An 18,720-nucleotide genomic window follows, 5' to 3' on the forward strand; every position below is an offset into this window, starting at 1 on the left:
TGAAGAAAACAACAGTTTAGACATGAAGTTCAAGGTGTCCTGAAAAAAGGGACCCATTTGGCCATTGTAAACAATTTTTTCTTTGAAATATAAAGGCAACATCAAATGCATGCAAATTTGGCCAAAATAGGCTTAGGTGTTAAAGGGTTAAAGGATGAAACCGTTTTAAAACTTACACATGTCGAAAATAGACAGAATGGAACTAATGCAATAACAGGAGTAATTTTAACAACTTTAACGGTTGATTCACAACATTAAATGACTTCCACACATAGCAAAGGTTACTATCTAGTTATCGCAATATCCGCAATAGCCCTGTGTCTAGTTAAGTTTAGGGTAAAGAATTGGGCTAGGGCCAATTGTCCCAAAAACCCTTTAAACTTCACTTTGTGTGACCTGTTTTTTTTTTGTTTTGTTTTTTTTGTTTGTGTTTTTTTTTAGGAAAAAAAAAACATGAAAATTATCACCAGTTACTTTGCCAAATAACTAATTACTCTTACATTCAGGTAACTGAGTTAGTAACGCAATTACTTTTCGGCAGAAGCATTTTGTAACTGTAATTAATTACTTTAATGAAGTAAGATTAACAACACTGGCTGCAACTAACAATTATTTTCATAATCGATTAATCTGATGATCAATTAAACAATTAATCGAGTCATAGGATGAATGTCAATTTTTTCAATTATCTTCACAATTTAACTTGAAGTTGTTTTAGGTATGATGTAAGTAGAGATGGGAATCTTGAGGCACCTCACGATTCGATTCGATTGTGATTACAATTCAGAGGCAATGACTTAATTATAAATTGATTATTGACGCACAACCCCCAAATCTTCCACGGCCGAATTGCGAATAATCTAAGAATGGGAAATTTCACAAACCTTTAGTTGTAAGTAACAATGAGACAAAACGGATGACTATTACCTGAGCTTTGTTAAAATCACACAGATGACAAAACAGTCTCTGCTTTAACTAAAATCACCCACACATTTATAGGTTGTGATATTTTAATGAGGATAGCATGGAAACAATGACAGAAGGGGGAAAATAAGTAAGTGAACGATTACATTTAAAATTTTGTGGCTCCTCTTTGGCAGCGATAATTTTAACCAGACGCTTCCTGTAGCTGCAGATCAGTCTGGCACATCGACCAGGACTAATCTTGGCCCATTCTTCTCTACAAAACTACTGTAGTTCAATCAGATTCCTGGGATGTCTGGCATGAATCACTGTCTTTAGGTCATGCCACAGTATATCAATGGGGTTCAAGTCTGGACTTTGACTTGTATTGCATGTATTTTGTTCTTCTGAAACCATGCTGAAGTCCATTTATTTCTGTGTTTTGGATCATTGTCTTGTTGCAGAATCCATCTTCTTTTTAGCTTAAACTGTCTGACAGACAGCCTCAGGTTTCCCTGCAAAACATCCTGATAAACTTTTGAATTCATTCATCCATTAATGATTGCATGATGACCAAGCCCTGAGGTAGCAAAACAACCCCAAATCATGATGCTCCCTCCACCATGCTTCACGGTGGGGATTATGTGTTGATGCTGGTGAGCTGTTCCATTTTTCCGCCACACATTACGTTGAATTTTAATTATTAATTGAATTTTAGTTTAATCAGTCCACAAAAAAAAAAATTGTCAAAATTTCTTTGGAGTGTCGAAGTGCCTTTTTGCAAACTTTAAACAAGTAACAATGTTTTTTTTTTAGACTGCAGTGGCTTCCGCCGTGGAGTCCTCCCATGAACATCACTTTTGGCCATTGTTTTAACTATAGTTGATGTATGCACAGAAATATTGGACTGTGCCAGTGATTTCTGTTAGTCTTTAGGAGACACTCTAGGGTTCTTTTTGACCTGTCTGAGTATTCTGCGCTGAACTCTTGTCGTCATCTTTGGTGGACGGCCACTTCTTGGGAGCGAAGCAACTGTGCCAAACTCTCTCCATTTGTAGACAACTTCTCTGACTGTCGATTGATGAACATCCAAACTTTTAGAGATGGTTTTGTATCCTTTCCCAGCTTTAAACAAATCAACAATCCTTCATCGCAGGTCTTCAGACAGCTCTATGACTAAGCCATGATGCACGTCAGACAGTGCTTCTCATCAAGACAATTCTTACCTGGTGTGTGTTTTATAGTGGGCAGAGCATCTTTAAACCGCTCATCAGTGATTGGGCACACACCTGGCTTAAAATGTTTGGTAAAAATTAGTTTTAATTCCAATTTAAGTCTCCTTAGGCAGAGGGTTCACTTACTTATTTTTCCTCCTTCTGTTATTGTTTGCATGCTATCCTCATTAAAATATGAAAACCTATAAATGTTTTAGGTGGTTTTAGTTAAAGCAGACACTGTTTTTCCATCCGTGTGATTTTAACAAAGATCACATTTGATGGTGTTTTTATGCAGAAATGTGAGAAATTCCAAAAGGTTCAGATACGTTTTCATACCGCTGTAGATGTACGGGCTTAATAAAAACAATCGTAACATTTGCTTAAAGTAAGTGAAATAATCTTGCACAATTATCTGTTAACTACCCTTTAACACTCAAAACAAGAAAGAGAAAATTGACTAGATTTAAGAAAAATAATTAGATCAAGACATTATAAATTTGCAATGTGCATTATTGAAATATGATGTTGAGATTCCTCATCGATTCCTTATTTAGGCTGTGATACTGTGAATGTCATCCTGTATTCACCATGTTTACGAAAATGGCACGTTGCTTATTTGCTCAAGGTCACATTCTCACAGTGCTGCCACTTGTTCATGTCTGCCTGTAGGCAAAAATTCCTGTTTTCTATTTTCAATAGTGGTCAACAGTAGATTTCAAGAATGCATTCATGCAGGGGGACACCATTTAAATGGACGTCATTTTTAAATTAAAATTCCTTAATTGTTCCTTAAATGGCATGTTTTAAGGTTTCAATTACTATGAATGAAATATTTTTCTTCAATCACTCTTGGTTTTATTGGATTGTTAAAAACTTCCTGTTTTTTTTTTTTTTTTTTTTTTTGGGGGGGGGGGGGTTCAACCTAAATTTGTAGTATTCTATACATATTCTTCTAACAACAGTTTAACTTTTCAGTCCTTCGCATAATTAAGTTTTTATGAATGATTTTCAACAGTAGCTTGTCATAGTTGTCTGATTTACACATATCGGGGTACTTTGGTAGCAGTGCCTTAGAGCAAATGTCACTGTTTTACAAAAAAGTCAAGGTTCGCAGTGAGTCAGCAACAGGCACACTTTTGCGAAATAGACAATGTTTATTGATTAGAAATTGCAAATAAATGAAGTTTATTGATTACCATCCCACAAAGGCAAGCAAAAACAAGCATAACACAGAATAACCACAGCGCTAGGTCTAGATTGTCACTGATAACCTCTAAAAAAACCCCACGATGCAGTTAAAACACACACAAGCACAAGAAACAATGGCGCTAGATATATCAGTTGTCGAAGCTAAAATACCCCCACGCCACAGTTAAAGTACAACGAGTTCCCTGATAATGAATCAACCTCCTACCTGTCGACAATGAGCGGAGAGCCAAACGCTCCTGGTTTGAGCCTTCAAGGAACACCGCCAAGCGACTACGCGTCAATCCTCTGGCTGACTCTACCGTCGCCCGGAAATGTCCGCTCTTTATTGGCACATGTCACGTGGGAACAGAGGTGGCCAGCCCCTGCTCTCAGGAGACACACTACCTGCCCAAAAATCGTAATCTTAACATGTGTTGCTCAACCTCTTAAGGAGATGAGTCTCGTGTCTAAATATGATTGGTTCACTCGTTGTACTTTTTAGCAGCAGATGGTTCGCATCAAATATCTTGGAAACCATAGCAATGAGCTAAACCGCGCCAAAGTGGCGGGCATAACCTGATAAGATATATATATATGTGTGTGTGTGCAGTTATATATGTGGAACACAATTCGGGTCACAAAAAGGTCACAAGAAAGGTCGTACAAGTGTTTTTCCCCCATTCAGTCACATTGTCCATATTTTTGGTCTCCTGTGTCTGCAGTTATCTAAAACATGACACAACCAGTATTATTTTGCTTTATATTTTTACTTGTTGGCTAATTTTTGAATTGTCCCTTAACTACCGTATACTTTGTGCAAAATGTCGCTTTGCAATAATTCTGCATTGCACCAAAAAATATATTGATTTGCTAAAAAATTTTTTTAAAGTTTCATAAAAATACGATTTGGAATCAGCACCCTAACATCATATAAGAACAAGTCAACATCAATACAACAATTTTGGCAACACTACTGCAGTGTGACTCTGTTTAGAGAATCACAATTCCAGTTCAGGAGTTATGTGGTCTTTTCTCATGTACACACATCTTATGTACAACAGGCGAGAAACCCACATCTGCAGCCATTGAACATGCAACACACACTGTTCTAACGTGCAGCAGAGAAAGCTCTGGTAAACTCCGTTCCTCTTAAAGGGTCAGTAACGACATAATATGGATCAACGCTCATTTATAACAGGGCTTTCCTTCAGACAGATCTTCTGGCGTAATTCCTGACTACTGAGAGTGAGGTTGGGTACATTTTAACCCAATACAAATGGTTGCTTTGCGAATACAAACGCCCCAACCCGAAAAGGAGACAACTGTGTCAATTTAGCTCCTGGATGGGAACAAAACTAACCAACCACAGAGGTGAAAGCACCCTTACTTACTATCTCCAGCCACTTAATTTTATTTTTTTTAGTAGTCCAATGAACTTGTCTCAGCTTCAAAATGTCTTTTTTCCCCCCACCCACAAACAGCTCTCCGATTCCATGGTTACTCAAGTAAAAACTTAGTCTTTGTAGACTTAGCCCAAATCCAGAACTAATCATCAACGAAATCATTGCATCAAAACAAAATATGGGTGTCCTAACCAGTTATTATCTTAAAAACACCCACAATCATTGGCTTAAGAACTATTCAAACAACTGAGTCGACCATGATGGAATATTTTAGCTCAAGGTTTCAGCAGTTTAAGGGAACCATGAAAGTGAGGCACATAAATTGATGTCAAACGGGGAAAAAACCTTTCATGTGCTTCTTTCTCTCCTATCATCTTCAAAACAAATCTTACAACTTTTTAATGGAGGTTGTAGGAATCATATTTTGTGAATTTTTCCATTCTGTTGTCTAGTTAGGATTTCAGATTGTAAACTGTGATCAGTACAATATTTTTTGTGTTTTTTGTGCCACCTAGTCTCCAGGCTACTCGCTGGCGATCAGAGCTCTGGATAGTGGAATCCCACCTTTGTCTTCCACTGTTACGGTCAAGATTGACGTCTCCGACATCAATGACAACCCACCTACCTTCTCCCCAGCCAACCTCACTACTGTCATCCAGGTAAATGCCATGTTGACTGACCCAAATTTAGACCAAAAATCTGTGCTAATGTGTTTTTGAATGTGTAATACTGCATGGAAAATGTGTTGGGTGAAAAGGCAAGTGGTGCTGCATGACTGTAAGCAGTAATAAGATTGCTGATGCATGATGATAGCTCACCATGCAAGTGTTATTTTTTTATGCCCTAAAATATGCCTCTCGGATAACATTTCTTCCCAGGATTTGTCAGGTTCCTAACGCCCCATAAATCTAATGCTTTTACATGCTGTTAAACACACATGCACACGACCAACCCCCCCCCCCCCCCCAACACACACACACACACATATATACAGTGGGGCAAATAAGTATTTAGTCAACCACTAATTGTGCAAGTTCTCCCACTTGAAAATATTAGCGAGGACTGTAATTGTCAACATGGTTAAACCTCAACCATGAGAGACACACTCAAAAATATGGGGTGTTGAACTGACATAAAAAAAATTATGGAAAGAATTTGCACCTGATAATATTGCTTTCCTTCAGGATTTAGCAATTGTGTTCTTTTAACATAAAGTACACGTGTCTAGCCAACATTAGGCACTCATGTTGCGCGAACATAACGCACTCTTGTTGAGCCAACATAAGGCACTCATGTTCACCCCAAAACACATGTTGAACCGACATTAAAGAAATACATAATTAGCACCTGATTAAATTGCTTTCCTTCAGTATTTAGCAATTGTGGTCTTTTAACATAAAGCACACATGTTGAGCCAACATAAGGCACAACTAGGGCTGTCCAATTTATAGGGTTAACAGGCGGTAATTAATTTTTTAAATTATATATACATACATATATATGTAGTGGTATGATGAAGTATCTGAACTATTTGGAATTTCTCACATTTCTACATAAAATCACCATCAAATGTGGTCTAATCTTTGTCAAAATCACACAGATGAAAAAAAATCTGTGTCTGCTTTAACTAAAACCAACTGAAAATTTTCAGATTTTCATATTTTAATAAGGATAGCATGCAAACAATGCCAGAAGGGGGGGGATAAGTAAGTGAACACTCTGCCTAATTATTTTTCTTAAATCTAGTCAATTTTCTCTTTCTTGTTTTGAGTGATAAAGGGTAGTTAACAGATAATTGTTCCAGATTATTTCACTTACTTTAAGCAAATGTTACTATTGTTCTTAGTAAGCCCGTACATCTACAGTTGTCTGAAAAGAGTCTGAACCTTTTGGAATTTCTCACATTTCTGCATAAAATCACCATCAAATTGATCTGATCTTTGTTAAAATCAAACAGATGAAAAAACTGTCTGCTTTAACTAAAACCACCTAAAATATTAATACGTTTTCTTATTTTAATGAGGATAGCATGCAAACAATGACAGAAGGAGGAAAAATAAGTAAGTAAACCCTCTGCCTATGGAGACTTAAAGAGCAATTAAAACCAATTTTTACCAAACAATTTAAGTCAGACGTGTGCCCAATCACTGGTAATTGGTTTTAAGCTGGCCTGCCCACTATAAAACAAACACCTGGTAAGAATTGTCGTGATAAGAAGCATTGTCAGATGTGCATCATTGGCTCAGTTAAAAGAGCTGTCTGAAGACCTACGATCAAGTATTGTTGATTTGTATAAAGCTGGGAAATGATACAAAACCATTTCTAAAAGTCTGGATGTTCATCAATCAAAAGTCAGAGAAATTGTTTACAAATGGAAAGAGTTTGGAACTGTTGCTTCTCTCCCAAGGAGTAGCTGTCCACCAAGGATGACACTAAGAGTTCAGTGCAGAATACTCAGAGAGGTAAAAAAAAGAACCCTAGGGTGTCTGCTAAAGACTTACAGAAATCACTGGCACATTTCCATATGTCTATGTACACATCAACTATTTGTAAAACTATGGCCAAGAATGGTGTTCATGGGAGGACTCCACGGAGGAAGCCACTGCTGTCTAAAAAAAAAACAATGTTGCTCGTTTAGTGTTCGCAAAAAGGCACTTGGACATGCCACAGAAATTTTGGCAAAATAGTTTGTGACTGATGAAACCAAAGTTGAATTGTTTGGGAGTAATACACAACATTATGTGTGGAAGAAAGGTAAAGGAAAAGGTACAGTTCGCCAATATCAACACCTCATCCCCACCGTGTAGCATGGTGGAGGAAGCATCATGATTTGGGGCTGTTTTGCTGGACAACTTGCAATCATTAATGGAAGAATGAATTCAAACGTTTATCAGGATGTTTTGCAGGAAAACCTGAGGCCGCCTGGCAGACAATTGAAGCTAAAAAGAGGATGGATGCCGCAACAAGACAATGATCAAAAACACAGAAATAAATCTACTTCAGAATGGTTTCAGAAGAACAAAATACACGTTCTGAAGTGGCCAAGTCAAAGTCCAGACTTGAACCCCATTGAGATGTTGTGGCATGACCAAGAGACAGCTGCCACGTTTACATGGAGCCAAATATTCCAATTACAATCGGAATATTTGTTCAAACCGAATAAATGTGTTCCATATAAACACCTCATTCGGAATGAACAGGCCCAAACCGAATGGAATTTCATTCCGATATTCCTTTTCCCAAACCGATTAGAAGTAAAATTATATCATGTAAACAGGGAAGCGGAATGGTGTCTGGTTCTTTCTGCGCATGCTCCGTACTGACGTGTTGACGTCACTCGGTGACGTAAGTAACGTCACTTGCAACATGGCTTCCAAGCACACGCACAGCGCACCCACACAACTTTTTAAATGAACGGCGTATCATTCTGAAGTTTTGTTTCCACTCGAAAAGTTAAAACAGCAGCTGATCTGACGATCGATCTCCATGTTTTGCAACGTGACGCTTTGTTTTGATTAATCTGCGCATGTCAGACGGCAGTTGTCAAACGTCCTTTCGGAATAAAGGCAGTCACATGTAAACGCTGGATCGGAATAGATGAAGTGACATGTAAACAGCTGATGTGAAATTTCCTTTCGGAATGATTTGAATCGGTATGAATAAAAGTCAGCATATAAACGTGGCTTGAGATTAGTGCCATTTATCCCAGGAATCTGACTGAACTACAGCAGTTTTGTAGAGAAGAATGGGTTAAAATTAGTCTCCTGATCGATGTTCCAGACTAATCTGCAGCTACAGGAAGCATCTGGTTGAAGTTATTGCTGCCAAAGGGGGTCAAAAAGTATTAAATGTGATGGCTCACTTACTTATTTTTCCCCTTTCTGTCACTGTTTGCATATTTCCTCATTAAAATATGAAAACCTATAAATGTTTGGGTGGTTTTAGTTAAAGCAGACACTGTTTTTTCATCTGTGCGATTTTGACAAAGATCAGATAACATTTGATGGTGATTTTATGCAATAATGTGAGAAATTCCAAAAGGTTCAGATAAGTTTTCATCCCACTGTACATATATGAATGAATTGCATTTAATAGAGCAATATTTTTACATTTAGAATCACAACAGAATAGAATAATAAACACCACATAAAACAAAAGTACAATCAGGGCAATATAAAACAAAGGTTACCGTGTACACAGATTGGAAATAAACTGAAAAGGTGACTAGGTGATCTAGTGGTTATACTGTAAAATAGTTGGTCTATGACAATTTACACCACTCGGACAAGGAGGCAGATGGCTGACTTGATACGATTGTGCAAATGACAGTTTGTGCATAGATGAGATGTTACAGTGCAAAATGTAACTGTGCACTTATTGCATACATCGTGCCCAGATTATCCAGTTTGGGACGGATGTCTGAGAACATACTGGACTGTCTCAGAAAATTAGAATACACAATATTCTAATTTTTTGAGACAGTCCTGTGTATATATACACGTTCCTGACTGTCTCAGGAAATTAGAATATTGTGTATTCTAATTTCCTGAGACAGTCCTGTATATATACACAGGACTGTCTCAAAAAATTAGAATATTGTGTATTCTAATTTTTTGAGACAGTCCTGTGTATATATACACGTTCCTGACTGTCTCAGGAAATTAGAATATTGTGTATTCTAATTTCCTGAGACAGTCCTGTATATATACACAGGACTGTCTCAAAAAATTAGAATATTGTGTATTCTAATTTTCTGAGACAGTCCAGTATTACTTAGTGAGATGCAATGTTGCGACATTGGAAGTGCAATGACAGTGACATTTCAGAGTTCAAATTTGTGTTGAGTATGGTGACAACTCTTGGAAAGAAACAGTCTCTCATTGTTGAAAAAGATAAATATCTAATTTGGCTGGTGCCACTGACAGACTGTTTACTCCTCTAGGAAAACAAGCCAATTGGCACCAGCATCATCCAGCTGTCCGTTATCGACCTGGACTCATCCCACAATGGCCCGCCGTTTGACTTCCACATCTTATCCGGAAATGAGGGAGGAGAATTTATGTTGGAGCAAGACGGAACACTTGTTGCCAATCAGGTCTTCAGGAGGGACCTTGCAACCAAATACATAGTTCATATACAGGTACAGTTCATTTACTTTAGAATTTAGGGATGCCTTCGATCCGATTACGTGACCGGAAATGGAGCCCGATCACGTCATTTTTAGAAGATCGGAATCGGGTGATAGAGATTGGGTTTTTAAAATGTAATTATTTTTTTTAGTAATAACTAATTGGCTTCCATTGATGACAATAGATGTTTAATCTATTTTGACTGGGAGGGCTGGCAGCGATCGTTGCCAGCCCCACCGTCAAATTTGATTAAATATCTATTGCATGTTAATGGCAGTGAAACAGGATTACTCAATGCCGCCTTTCCCAGTTCAAATAAATTTAACATCTATCGTTGTCAATGGTTGTGAATGAGTTAAGGTCTACAAACAACAAAATATTCAAGAGCATCAGGAGCAATCCTCTTCTGAGAGGGGTGGCGTAACAGAAATCAATTGGCAGTCATAAGCAACATTTTTAACTGATTATTTCTTCTGTAGCGTCTTGCAACAAACAATCAACCGTAAAAGAGGAAGCTAGTGTGACAGTATTTGGTATTGCAGAGAGGAAGAGATAAACAGCACCAAGCTCATAAAGGTATAAAGACATAAGGCCGATAAAACATGACAACCACAAATACAGGACATGTGTACAAAGGAATAAAAACCCACATAACACAAACCACAACACAATGAAATCAAGCAGGCATTTTTTTTTTTTTATTCTGACAACGGTTTACCCTAAAATCCTCTCAAATATAGTGGTACACACTACATACGAATTAAATTCGTTCCAGAACCTGGTTTGTAAGTTGAAATGGTCGTATGTCAGGCAGGGTTTTCCCATAAAAATACATTATAATTCGATTAATTCATTCCACAGCACAAAAACCTACACTAAATACTTAATAGCTACTACTCTTACAATTATAAATAGCAGTTACACATATCAATACAAATAAATCATAAATGCAAGTTGAAACGATAACAATAATAATGTAACAAATCAAGTTCTATAGTAGCATGCTTTTCCAGAACGCACCATGTGATTGACGACAGAGTGACAGAGGTGCGGTGTTCTGCTGATTTTGCAACCTTATCCGATTTTGCTCTTTATTTTTTTTGCTTTTGTGGTGGGGAATATGTACTCTTTTACAGTAAATTGGACTCTCAGTGTTATCCAGAGGTGCTCAATAAACAAGTTACATCATAAACATGCATGTTAAAATGAAAACAGTGTTAATAAATGCTTAACGGCACGGTCAAGACGTTATCAGTGAGAGATCGGCGTGCAGTCTAGTTAAGCACAGCATAAGATGAGTGTGAGGAGAACCTTTGTGGGCATCAATGACCAGACGTGAGTACGATGTATTTTTTTTTTTTAAACCTGTCCTGTTCAGCTGTTTGACACGGAAAATGGGATTCTGAATGTCCGGTTGATGTGAACAGTTTTAATGTTTCACATTGGAGTATGACATTCTCCCATTGTGATCAGTCAACATACCTCGTTAATTGAGACAAAGCAGAGAACAGGAAGGGATTATTGGGGAAAAGAAGAAAGGAAGGAGAGAGAGACAAAGGAAACACAAACAGCAACAAGAATTACAGTGGGGAGAACAAGTATTTGATACACTGCCAATGGGTTTTCCCATTGGCAGTGTATCAAATACTTGTTCTCCCCACTGTACATTCAATGCCTACACTATGAATATGTTGGTGGTATCATCAACTTTCACGACCAGTAGCCCAGGCAGTGGGGAGGCTACAACTGTTAGCCACGCCATAGAGGATAAAGTGGGTCCCACCTATCACCCTATTACTGTGGCTGCCAGGTCCTACGCTGGAGTCTCGTCAGAAATCGCAGACATCAAGGAGTCGTTGAGATTTTCTTTTTCATATATTTACCCTTTTAAAGGTTTTTTTTGTTGCTGAACTTTTCTTTGTTTGTATCGATTATTTATCATCTAACATATCGGAGAAAATGCGACAGTAACAAAAAAAAATACAATTAAGCGATGGTTATGGGTTAGATATCTGTGACTTTTTCACAGACGCCATTTTTTTTCATTGTGACGTAATTTGTTTAAAAGTTTAAAATATGTCAGTGAATAATTAATTAAAGTTTTTTTTTTTTTTAAACAAAATATTAGACATCAATTAAATATTCTAAGCTAAAAACGGCAGACATTTTTAATAATAAATATAATTAATTACCTTTGTTTTATGGCTGGGTTGAAATAAAAGTGGTTGCGCGACGTCTGTAAACGGGGGTTTTCAGGTTAAGACGGACAAATTAAACATAGTTCTGGGGCTTAATGCGCCATGAATCTGCTATGGCAGCGTATAGATGTATTGTTCTATCAAAAACAACAGTTGTTTTGGCTTGAAATACAGCAGTTTCTTTTAAAGAGGAGTGCAAGAGCAGAAACTGATTTTTCAGTCTTGTCTGTGTTTTCCGCCATATATATTTTATGTCGCGTAAACAGTTCCTTATTGTACCTAACATTATCTTATTTTATAGATTACTTTAATAATATTAAGTGTTCTGTCTTTACTAAACGTGAAGTTGTTCAGCCGCCGTAATGTCGAAATCTCGTAAGTAAGGTACGTCTTACCCGGGAACTACCTGTATTACAACTGATATCTTGAATATATGACAAGAATTAATATATTGGCAGTTTATATAAGATTGTTGCAGTGAGAAGCCATTTCTTAAAACTTATCAGATATTTGAGGTTTCCTGAAAACAAATTATTTGCATCAAGATCACTGTTCTCGGTATATATGTCTCCTCAAAAAGCTGATTTCTTTCTGTGAAAAGTGCCATAACAATAAAGTTTACTTATTCAATTACTTTGTCTTTCATTAGGTCACTGATTCTGGCAGGCCTCGCTTGTCCTCTTCCTCCATGCTGACAGTCAGGGTGATTGAGGAGAGTCTCCACAGGCCTGTAGCCTTGCCACTAGAGGTTCATATTGTCACTCTGGAGGATGAGTTTCCCGGTGGTGTCATTGGAAAGTTGCACGCCACGGATGCCGACCCCTATGATGCCCTGACCTACGGTCACGCGCCGCCAGCCCATCGCAGTCTTTTCAAAATTAGCCCTCGTGATGGGAAGATCATAGCCCTGGGAGGATTGGACGCTGGCAGATACTCGCTTAACGCCAGTGTCAGTGACGGTCGCTTTGCTGTCCCGGTGCCTGTGAGCGTGCACATTGAGCAGGCCACCCCTGAGATGTTGCGTGAGGCTGTGACTGTTCGCTTTGAAAGCGTGGCGCCGCAAGACTTTGTAGCCTCATACCTGAAGAGCGTCCTGAAAGTGTTGCAGCAAGCGGCCACGTCGCAGCAACGGGATTCTCTGCACCTGCTCAGTCTGCAGCCAGTCGGCGGGACGAAACAGCTGGACATGCTTGTTGCTGTGGAAACAGCTGACGGCGGATACTACAAGGCAGCTTACCTCACTCAGAAACTTAGCGCTTCCCGGCGGCGGTTAGAGGAGGTCCTTAAAGTCTCGGCCATCTTGGATAAGAACTGCTCAGGATTGGATTGTCGCGGGGCGCAGTGTGAACAAACCATCATTTTGGATTCACACAATCTGGCAACGTACAGCACACCACGAATCAGCTTTGTCTCACCACGCTTCCATCGGACCTCACGCTGCACATGCACTGGTAAGCATTGGGACATGCTAAATGTTCAGTTTGGTATGAGAGCTTGCGGGACACATTTATTCAATGTGAATGTGTGAATTTATTAATTTATCGCTTGCTGTTGAAACATAAATTTACACATAATTGACAATTGGACACAAGAGAAACTTCATCAACCTTGGTGGGTCTTCCCTGAATGAGGTTGTCGAATTGTAATGGCCAAAACACCCAATGCAGTGGCGGTTTTAGGGGTTTGGCCACATTGGCCCCTGAAGTGCCCCTTTAGCACAAAGCATGGGAATTGGTGAATCATTCTTTTCTTAACTCAGAGAAAAAGAGATCATCATGCAATTCTCGTATCGATTCATTCAGTGGAGTACACCCTGAATTTGTTGCTGGCCAATCGCAGACCATCATTGATAGTTAAAATATAATACAATGTACCGTATTTTCTGCTCTATAAGGCGCATTGGAGTGTAAGGCGCACCCTCTAATGAGTGGCCTAATTTAATACTGTTTTCATATGTAGGTCGCATCACATTATAAGGTAAAAGTAGGTAAAAGTAGTAGTAGTACTAATGGTTGGGGTTGAGTTATGCATCCACTAGATGGTGCCGCGCTAAAGGGAATGTCATGCAATGATTAACCGATATTGATCCATATACAAGGCTCATCTGTATGGTGGCCGAGAGGTGTCAGGCGAAATGCAAAGTCCAAACACTTTACAAATTGAAAAAAGCATGAACCCAAATTGAAATTGCTTTGCAAAAGAAAGCTTTACTTTTTTTTCCCAAAGCGTTTGCAATTGGGGTTCATGCTTTTTTTCTATTTGCAAAGTGTTTAGACTTAGTATTTTGCCTCTCGACCACCGTACATCAGATTGTAAGGCACAGAAAATTGAAATCTTTTACTAGCACCTTATAGTGCGGAAAATACGGGGATTTCTTTATCTGATGTTGGGTATTGGGTCTCATTCTCTACACAACATGAGCTTTTTTTATACTAAAAATAGTAATCGGTCACAAGTCATTCCCAGAAGGTTGCTAATACCGTATTGGCCCGAATATAAGACAGCCCTGATTATAAGACGGCCCCCTCTTTTTCAAGACTCAAGTTTGAAAAAAGACTTTTTGAACACCAAATTAATTTTTATACAGAAAATAAATACAGTAGATCCAAAACAAATGATTATAACAATATATTTGAGAGAAAAAGCATGTTATTTTGCCTCATTCAAATCTTAATATCTGAATATTTAAATATGTAAAGTAAAGTGCAATCACATTCGTAAATAATTTGGCTTCTGGTTTTTGAAATTTAAATAAACTATTGTGATAAAACAACAAAATGGCAATAACTGCATTAACCATCAAAGTGAAGTCTAACTGTAACTGTAGTCATGAAACAAATCTGAATAAGGAAAAACATTGCAATAAAAAATTGCAAACTGGTTAAGCTTGAGAGAAGCTGAGATCTGTCATGACAGAACATCGTTTCAATTATATCTGGCGTCATCTAGCGTCGTGAACAGGTATAATGTCTAGACTGCGAATATAAGACGACCCCCTCTTTTTCAGTCTTATTTCAATGCAAAAAACACCGCCTTATATTCGGGCCAATACGGTAAGTCAAATTTCATAAAACATCACGCAATTGATTGTTTACCAAATCTTTCCCTAATGCTTTTTTTCTCTGTTTATGCACTTAGACGTCAATTGTGCTGCATTGTCAGGACAATGTGAAGACCAACCTTGTCCAGCGGACATGCAATGTGTTTCAGTGGATGTCACCAGAGGGCGCCATGCATGTCAATGTCCACCAGGCAAACTTGGAGAGTGTGCAGGTATTTGTTGGAAATGCATGTTACACACGTTTTCTCTTCTTTTACATAATGATGTATGTAATAATGCATTTTCCCCTATATCCTTGCATGTGTGTGTTTGTGTAGGCCATTCATCGCTGAGTTTCTCAGGTAACAGCTACATAAAATACCAGCTTTCAGAGAGACTCCAAAAAGAGCTGAAGCTGACACTGAGGATCAGAACATTGCAGACAAGAGGAATCATTATGTACACCCATAGTGAGCCCTGCACAATGCTTAAGGTACTCATTGTGTCTTTCTCTCACGATTTCTCTCTCACTCTTATTCATAAATGTTTATGTCAAAAAAGGTTTTTAAACTAACTTCACCAGGAATATTTAGAGTGAATTCATCCACAGGGTGAGCCATTGTCACTGTCACTGACAATATGTTTCTATGCATGCGTGAGCAGCTGGATGAGGGAAAGCTGTGGTTCCAGCTCAGCTGCGCACCTGGCACCGCAGGTGGTGACAGTCCCGACATGTTAGGGATCTCTGGCCGCCGGATTAACGATGGCAGCTGGCACACGGTGGCAATGGAGCTCAACCGCAACTTTAGCAGTCTCTCTCTGGACGACAGCTATGTTGAAAGGCGCCATGGACAAGCTTTCATGCAACCTCTTGCTCCTGACAGAACCATCTACTTTGGAGCACTGGTCAGTTCATTTTTCTTTTATAAACTCAATATTATTGTTTATACATCACTATCAGTATTATTTTTGTAGCTAAAGGCTCCCACTTTAAAACTGTGTCAACTACAGTACATTGACATTAATTACATCTTTATTATCAACTGTCCAAATAATCAATCCCAATTTTAAACTGTTTTCTCTATGGGTGGTGCTGTAAATAAACAGCACCCAAGCTATTTTTGTTAATGATGCTGCTATAAGACTAATTTTGACTGAAGTATGACACTCGCAAACATGAACACACACACATTTAGCATTTGGACATGCATTCCATTCACTCCCAATGTAACTCACGGATACCTTGGGACCTAATTTTGAGCATTTCCTTTTTTAACTGTCAAAACATTTTTCAGTTTAAATGAGGAAGGGGTGTCACTAGACCTAATACAATACTGGGGCACAGCAGGGCGATGTCTAGCGAGCATTTTTTTTTTTTTTTTAGCACTTATCATAAAAAGTCAGAAATAGCACTTTCAACTATGTACCATATTTTTCGGACTGTAAGTTGTATCTGAGTATAAGTCGCACCAGCCATAAAATGCCCAACGAAGAAGAAAAAACATATATAAGTCGCACTGGAGTATTCGTCCCATTTTGGGGGGAAATTAACTTGATAAAATCCAACACAAAGAACAGATATGTAATCTTGAAAGGCAATTTAAAATAAAAATACAATAGAGAACAACATGCTGAATAAGTATAATACAGTATGATAATGTTACATGATGCATGAACAACAAAATGCGAAAGTGGCTGCTATGTTAACGTAACATAGCTATTAAGAGTTATTCAGATGACTATAGCATAAAGAACATGCTAACAAGTTTATCAAACCATCAGTGTCACTCCAAAACACCAAAATAACATGTGAAATGATATAATAATTTGTGTTGATAATTTGACACGTAAGTCGCTCCAGGGTATAGGTCGCACTCCCAGCCAAACTATGAAAAAAAGTGCGACTTATAGTCTGAAAAATACGGTATAATCACACCAAAATACAGTGGTAGCTCGACATACGATCGCTTGGACATACGTTCTTTTTGAAATCCGACGTAAAATTTCAGTCGCCATTTGTTTCTACATCCGACGACACGCTCGAAATACGACGATTTATGACAGCGTTGTAGTTTCTTTGTTTTCCTGCAAGAAGGACGCATGGCAGATTTTCTTGTGAGAGAAATCAACATGGGTTTCAAGAATGATAGTGCAGGTGGTGAAAAAAGAAAAAAGGTGACGCTTACCATTGAAATGAAGATGGAAATGGTAGAAAAATATGAGTGTCTGCGCATCCATGTACTGGCTTGACAATACGGCCGTAAAATGTCAACGATCTCGACGGTCCTCCTTCGACCTCCGTTCGCCAGTCTTTATAAGTTAAAGTGACAATTATTTTTGTGGTAACATCGCCAAAAATCACCAGCTTCGTCAGGTTTTTAATCATTTATTTCAGAACTTGTGAAACACAACACGCAAACTGTCCGCCGCAGCTGACGCTACAGAACATGAAAAGTGAAAGTAAAAACTCAAATTTACCTATCTCTCTCTGCACATCAGCCACGCAGTGCGTTCTGGTACACCACGCAAAACACATCCGCCACATTAGAACCCTATTTGTTACATTATTATAGGTATTATTATTATTATTCCGATTTGTATTTATAATTTATTTGTTTTGATTATTAAGGATTTAGTGTAGTTTTTCGGGCTGTGGAACGAATTAATGGAATTATAATGTATTCTTATGTGAAAATCCCGCTCGACATACGACCATTTCGACTTACAAACAAGGTCCTGGAACAAATTAACTTCTTATGTATAGGTACCATTGTACTTTCTGTAAAAAAGTGATTTTTTTTTTTTTTTTGTTCAAAATCAAAATTGGAACATCCCTTCTTGACAGTCAATTCGCATCTGCTCATGCTCATAAACCACCATCTCTCCTTCACCTCTTCCTACACTCTGCTGCTCTACTTTTTCTGGACAGAAATGCGGATATATCACTGCAACTATTAAGCAATTAATCCCTGTTTCGCGGTTGCCTAGATGGGTTACCTAGCTTACTGCTCTTATTCTTCCCTGCTGTAAGCAAATAACTTTCTAATATCCATTTGCAAAAGGAATGCTGTTTAAGTCAAACATGGACTGCACTAACATACGTATAAAATGCTTGTAAATCAGCTGGAAATTATGATGAGCATACATACAATATTGTTAGAGGTTATATCCCAAGGGCAGGCAATTAATTCATACAGATTGATTTTATTCATTTTGGTCATATAAACAAATAGCAGTAAATAGCATCAATATTGATACAGGTCAAGTACCACATATCATATTAACACAATATGAGACAAAGCTTTTGAATGAGAGCCTTTCACTCAAATCACATTTAATTGTCATTGTTATTCATAGCCATAGACGGCAGCTAATCTGCTACTTCAATTGTGACCAGAGTAGTTTACCGCAGTTAACTGCCTGGTATGTAAAGAGTAAAGTTGATCCATTCAAATTCACAATTCATGGGAATAGGCGCCCAAACAAACATCAACACATAGGTAAATACAAGGATGGGCAGTTTATCGGGCACTAACCTGTAAAACATGAAAAAATAAAAGATAAAAGAAAACATAAGACAAGACAAGACATAAAAGAGGTCATTTGCACCTCCGACCGTATGATTGACAGTTTGGCACATGC

The 18,720-nt window shown here is 38.2% G+C and overlaps 1 protein-coding gene across 5 annotated transcripts in view; it reads left to right on the forward strand.

The window, feature by feature from the left end:
• fat3a (FAT atypical cadherin 3a) overlaps positions 1–18,720 on the forward strand; it is a 434,014-nt gene that overhangs the window by 360,138 nt on the left and 55,156 nt on the right. For all 5 annotated transcript variants that reach the window (XM_057838805.1, XM_057838806.1, XM_057838808.1 and 2 more), the window contains 6 exons: positions 5,227–5,370; positions 9,654–9,851; positions 12,688–13,489; positions 15,177–15,311; positions 15,417–15,571; positions 15,742–15,984. In XM_057838805.1, the coding sequence (XP_057694788.1) occupies positions 5,227–5,370; positions 9,654–9,851; positions 12,688–13,489; positions 15,177–15,311; positions 15,417–15,571; positions 15,742–15,984 (1,677 nt within the window). The remainder of the gene's footprint in view (positions 1–5,226; positions 5,371–9,653; positions 9,852–12,687; positions 13,490–15,176; positions 15,312–15,416; positions 15,572–15,741; positions 15,985–18,720) is intronic.

This window comes from Corythoichthys intestinalis, chromosome 6 (genome assembly GCF_030265065.1).
Source record: "Corythoichthys intestinalis isolate RoL2023-P3 chromosome 6, ASM3026506v1, whole genome shotgun sequence".
NCBI classification, from domain to species: domain Eukaryota; kingdom Metazoa; phylum Chordata; class Actinopteri; order Syngnathiformes; family Syngnathidae; genus Corythoichthys; species Corythoichthys intestinalis.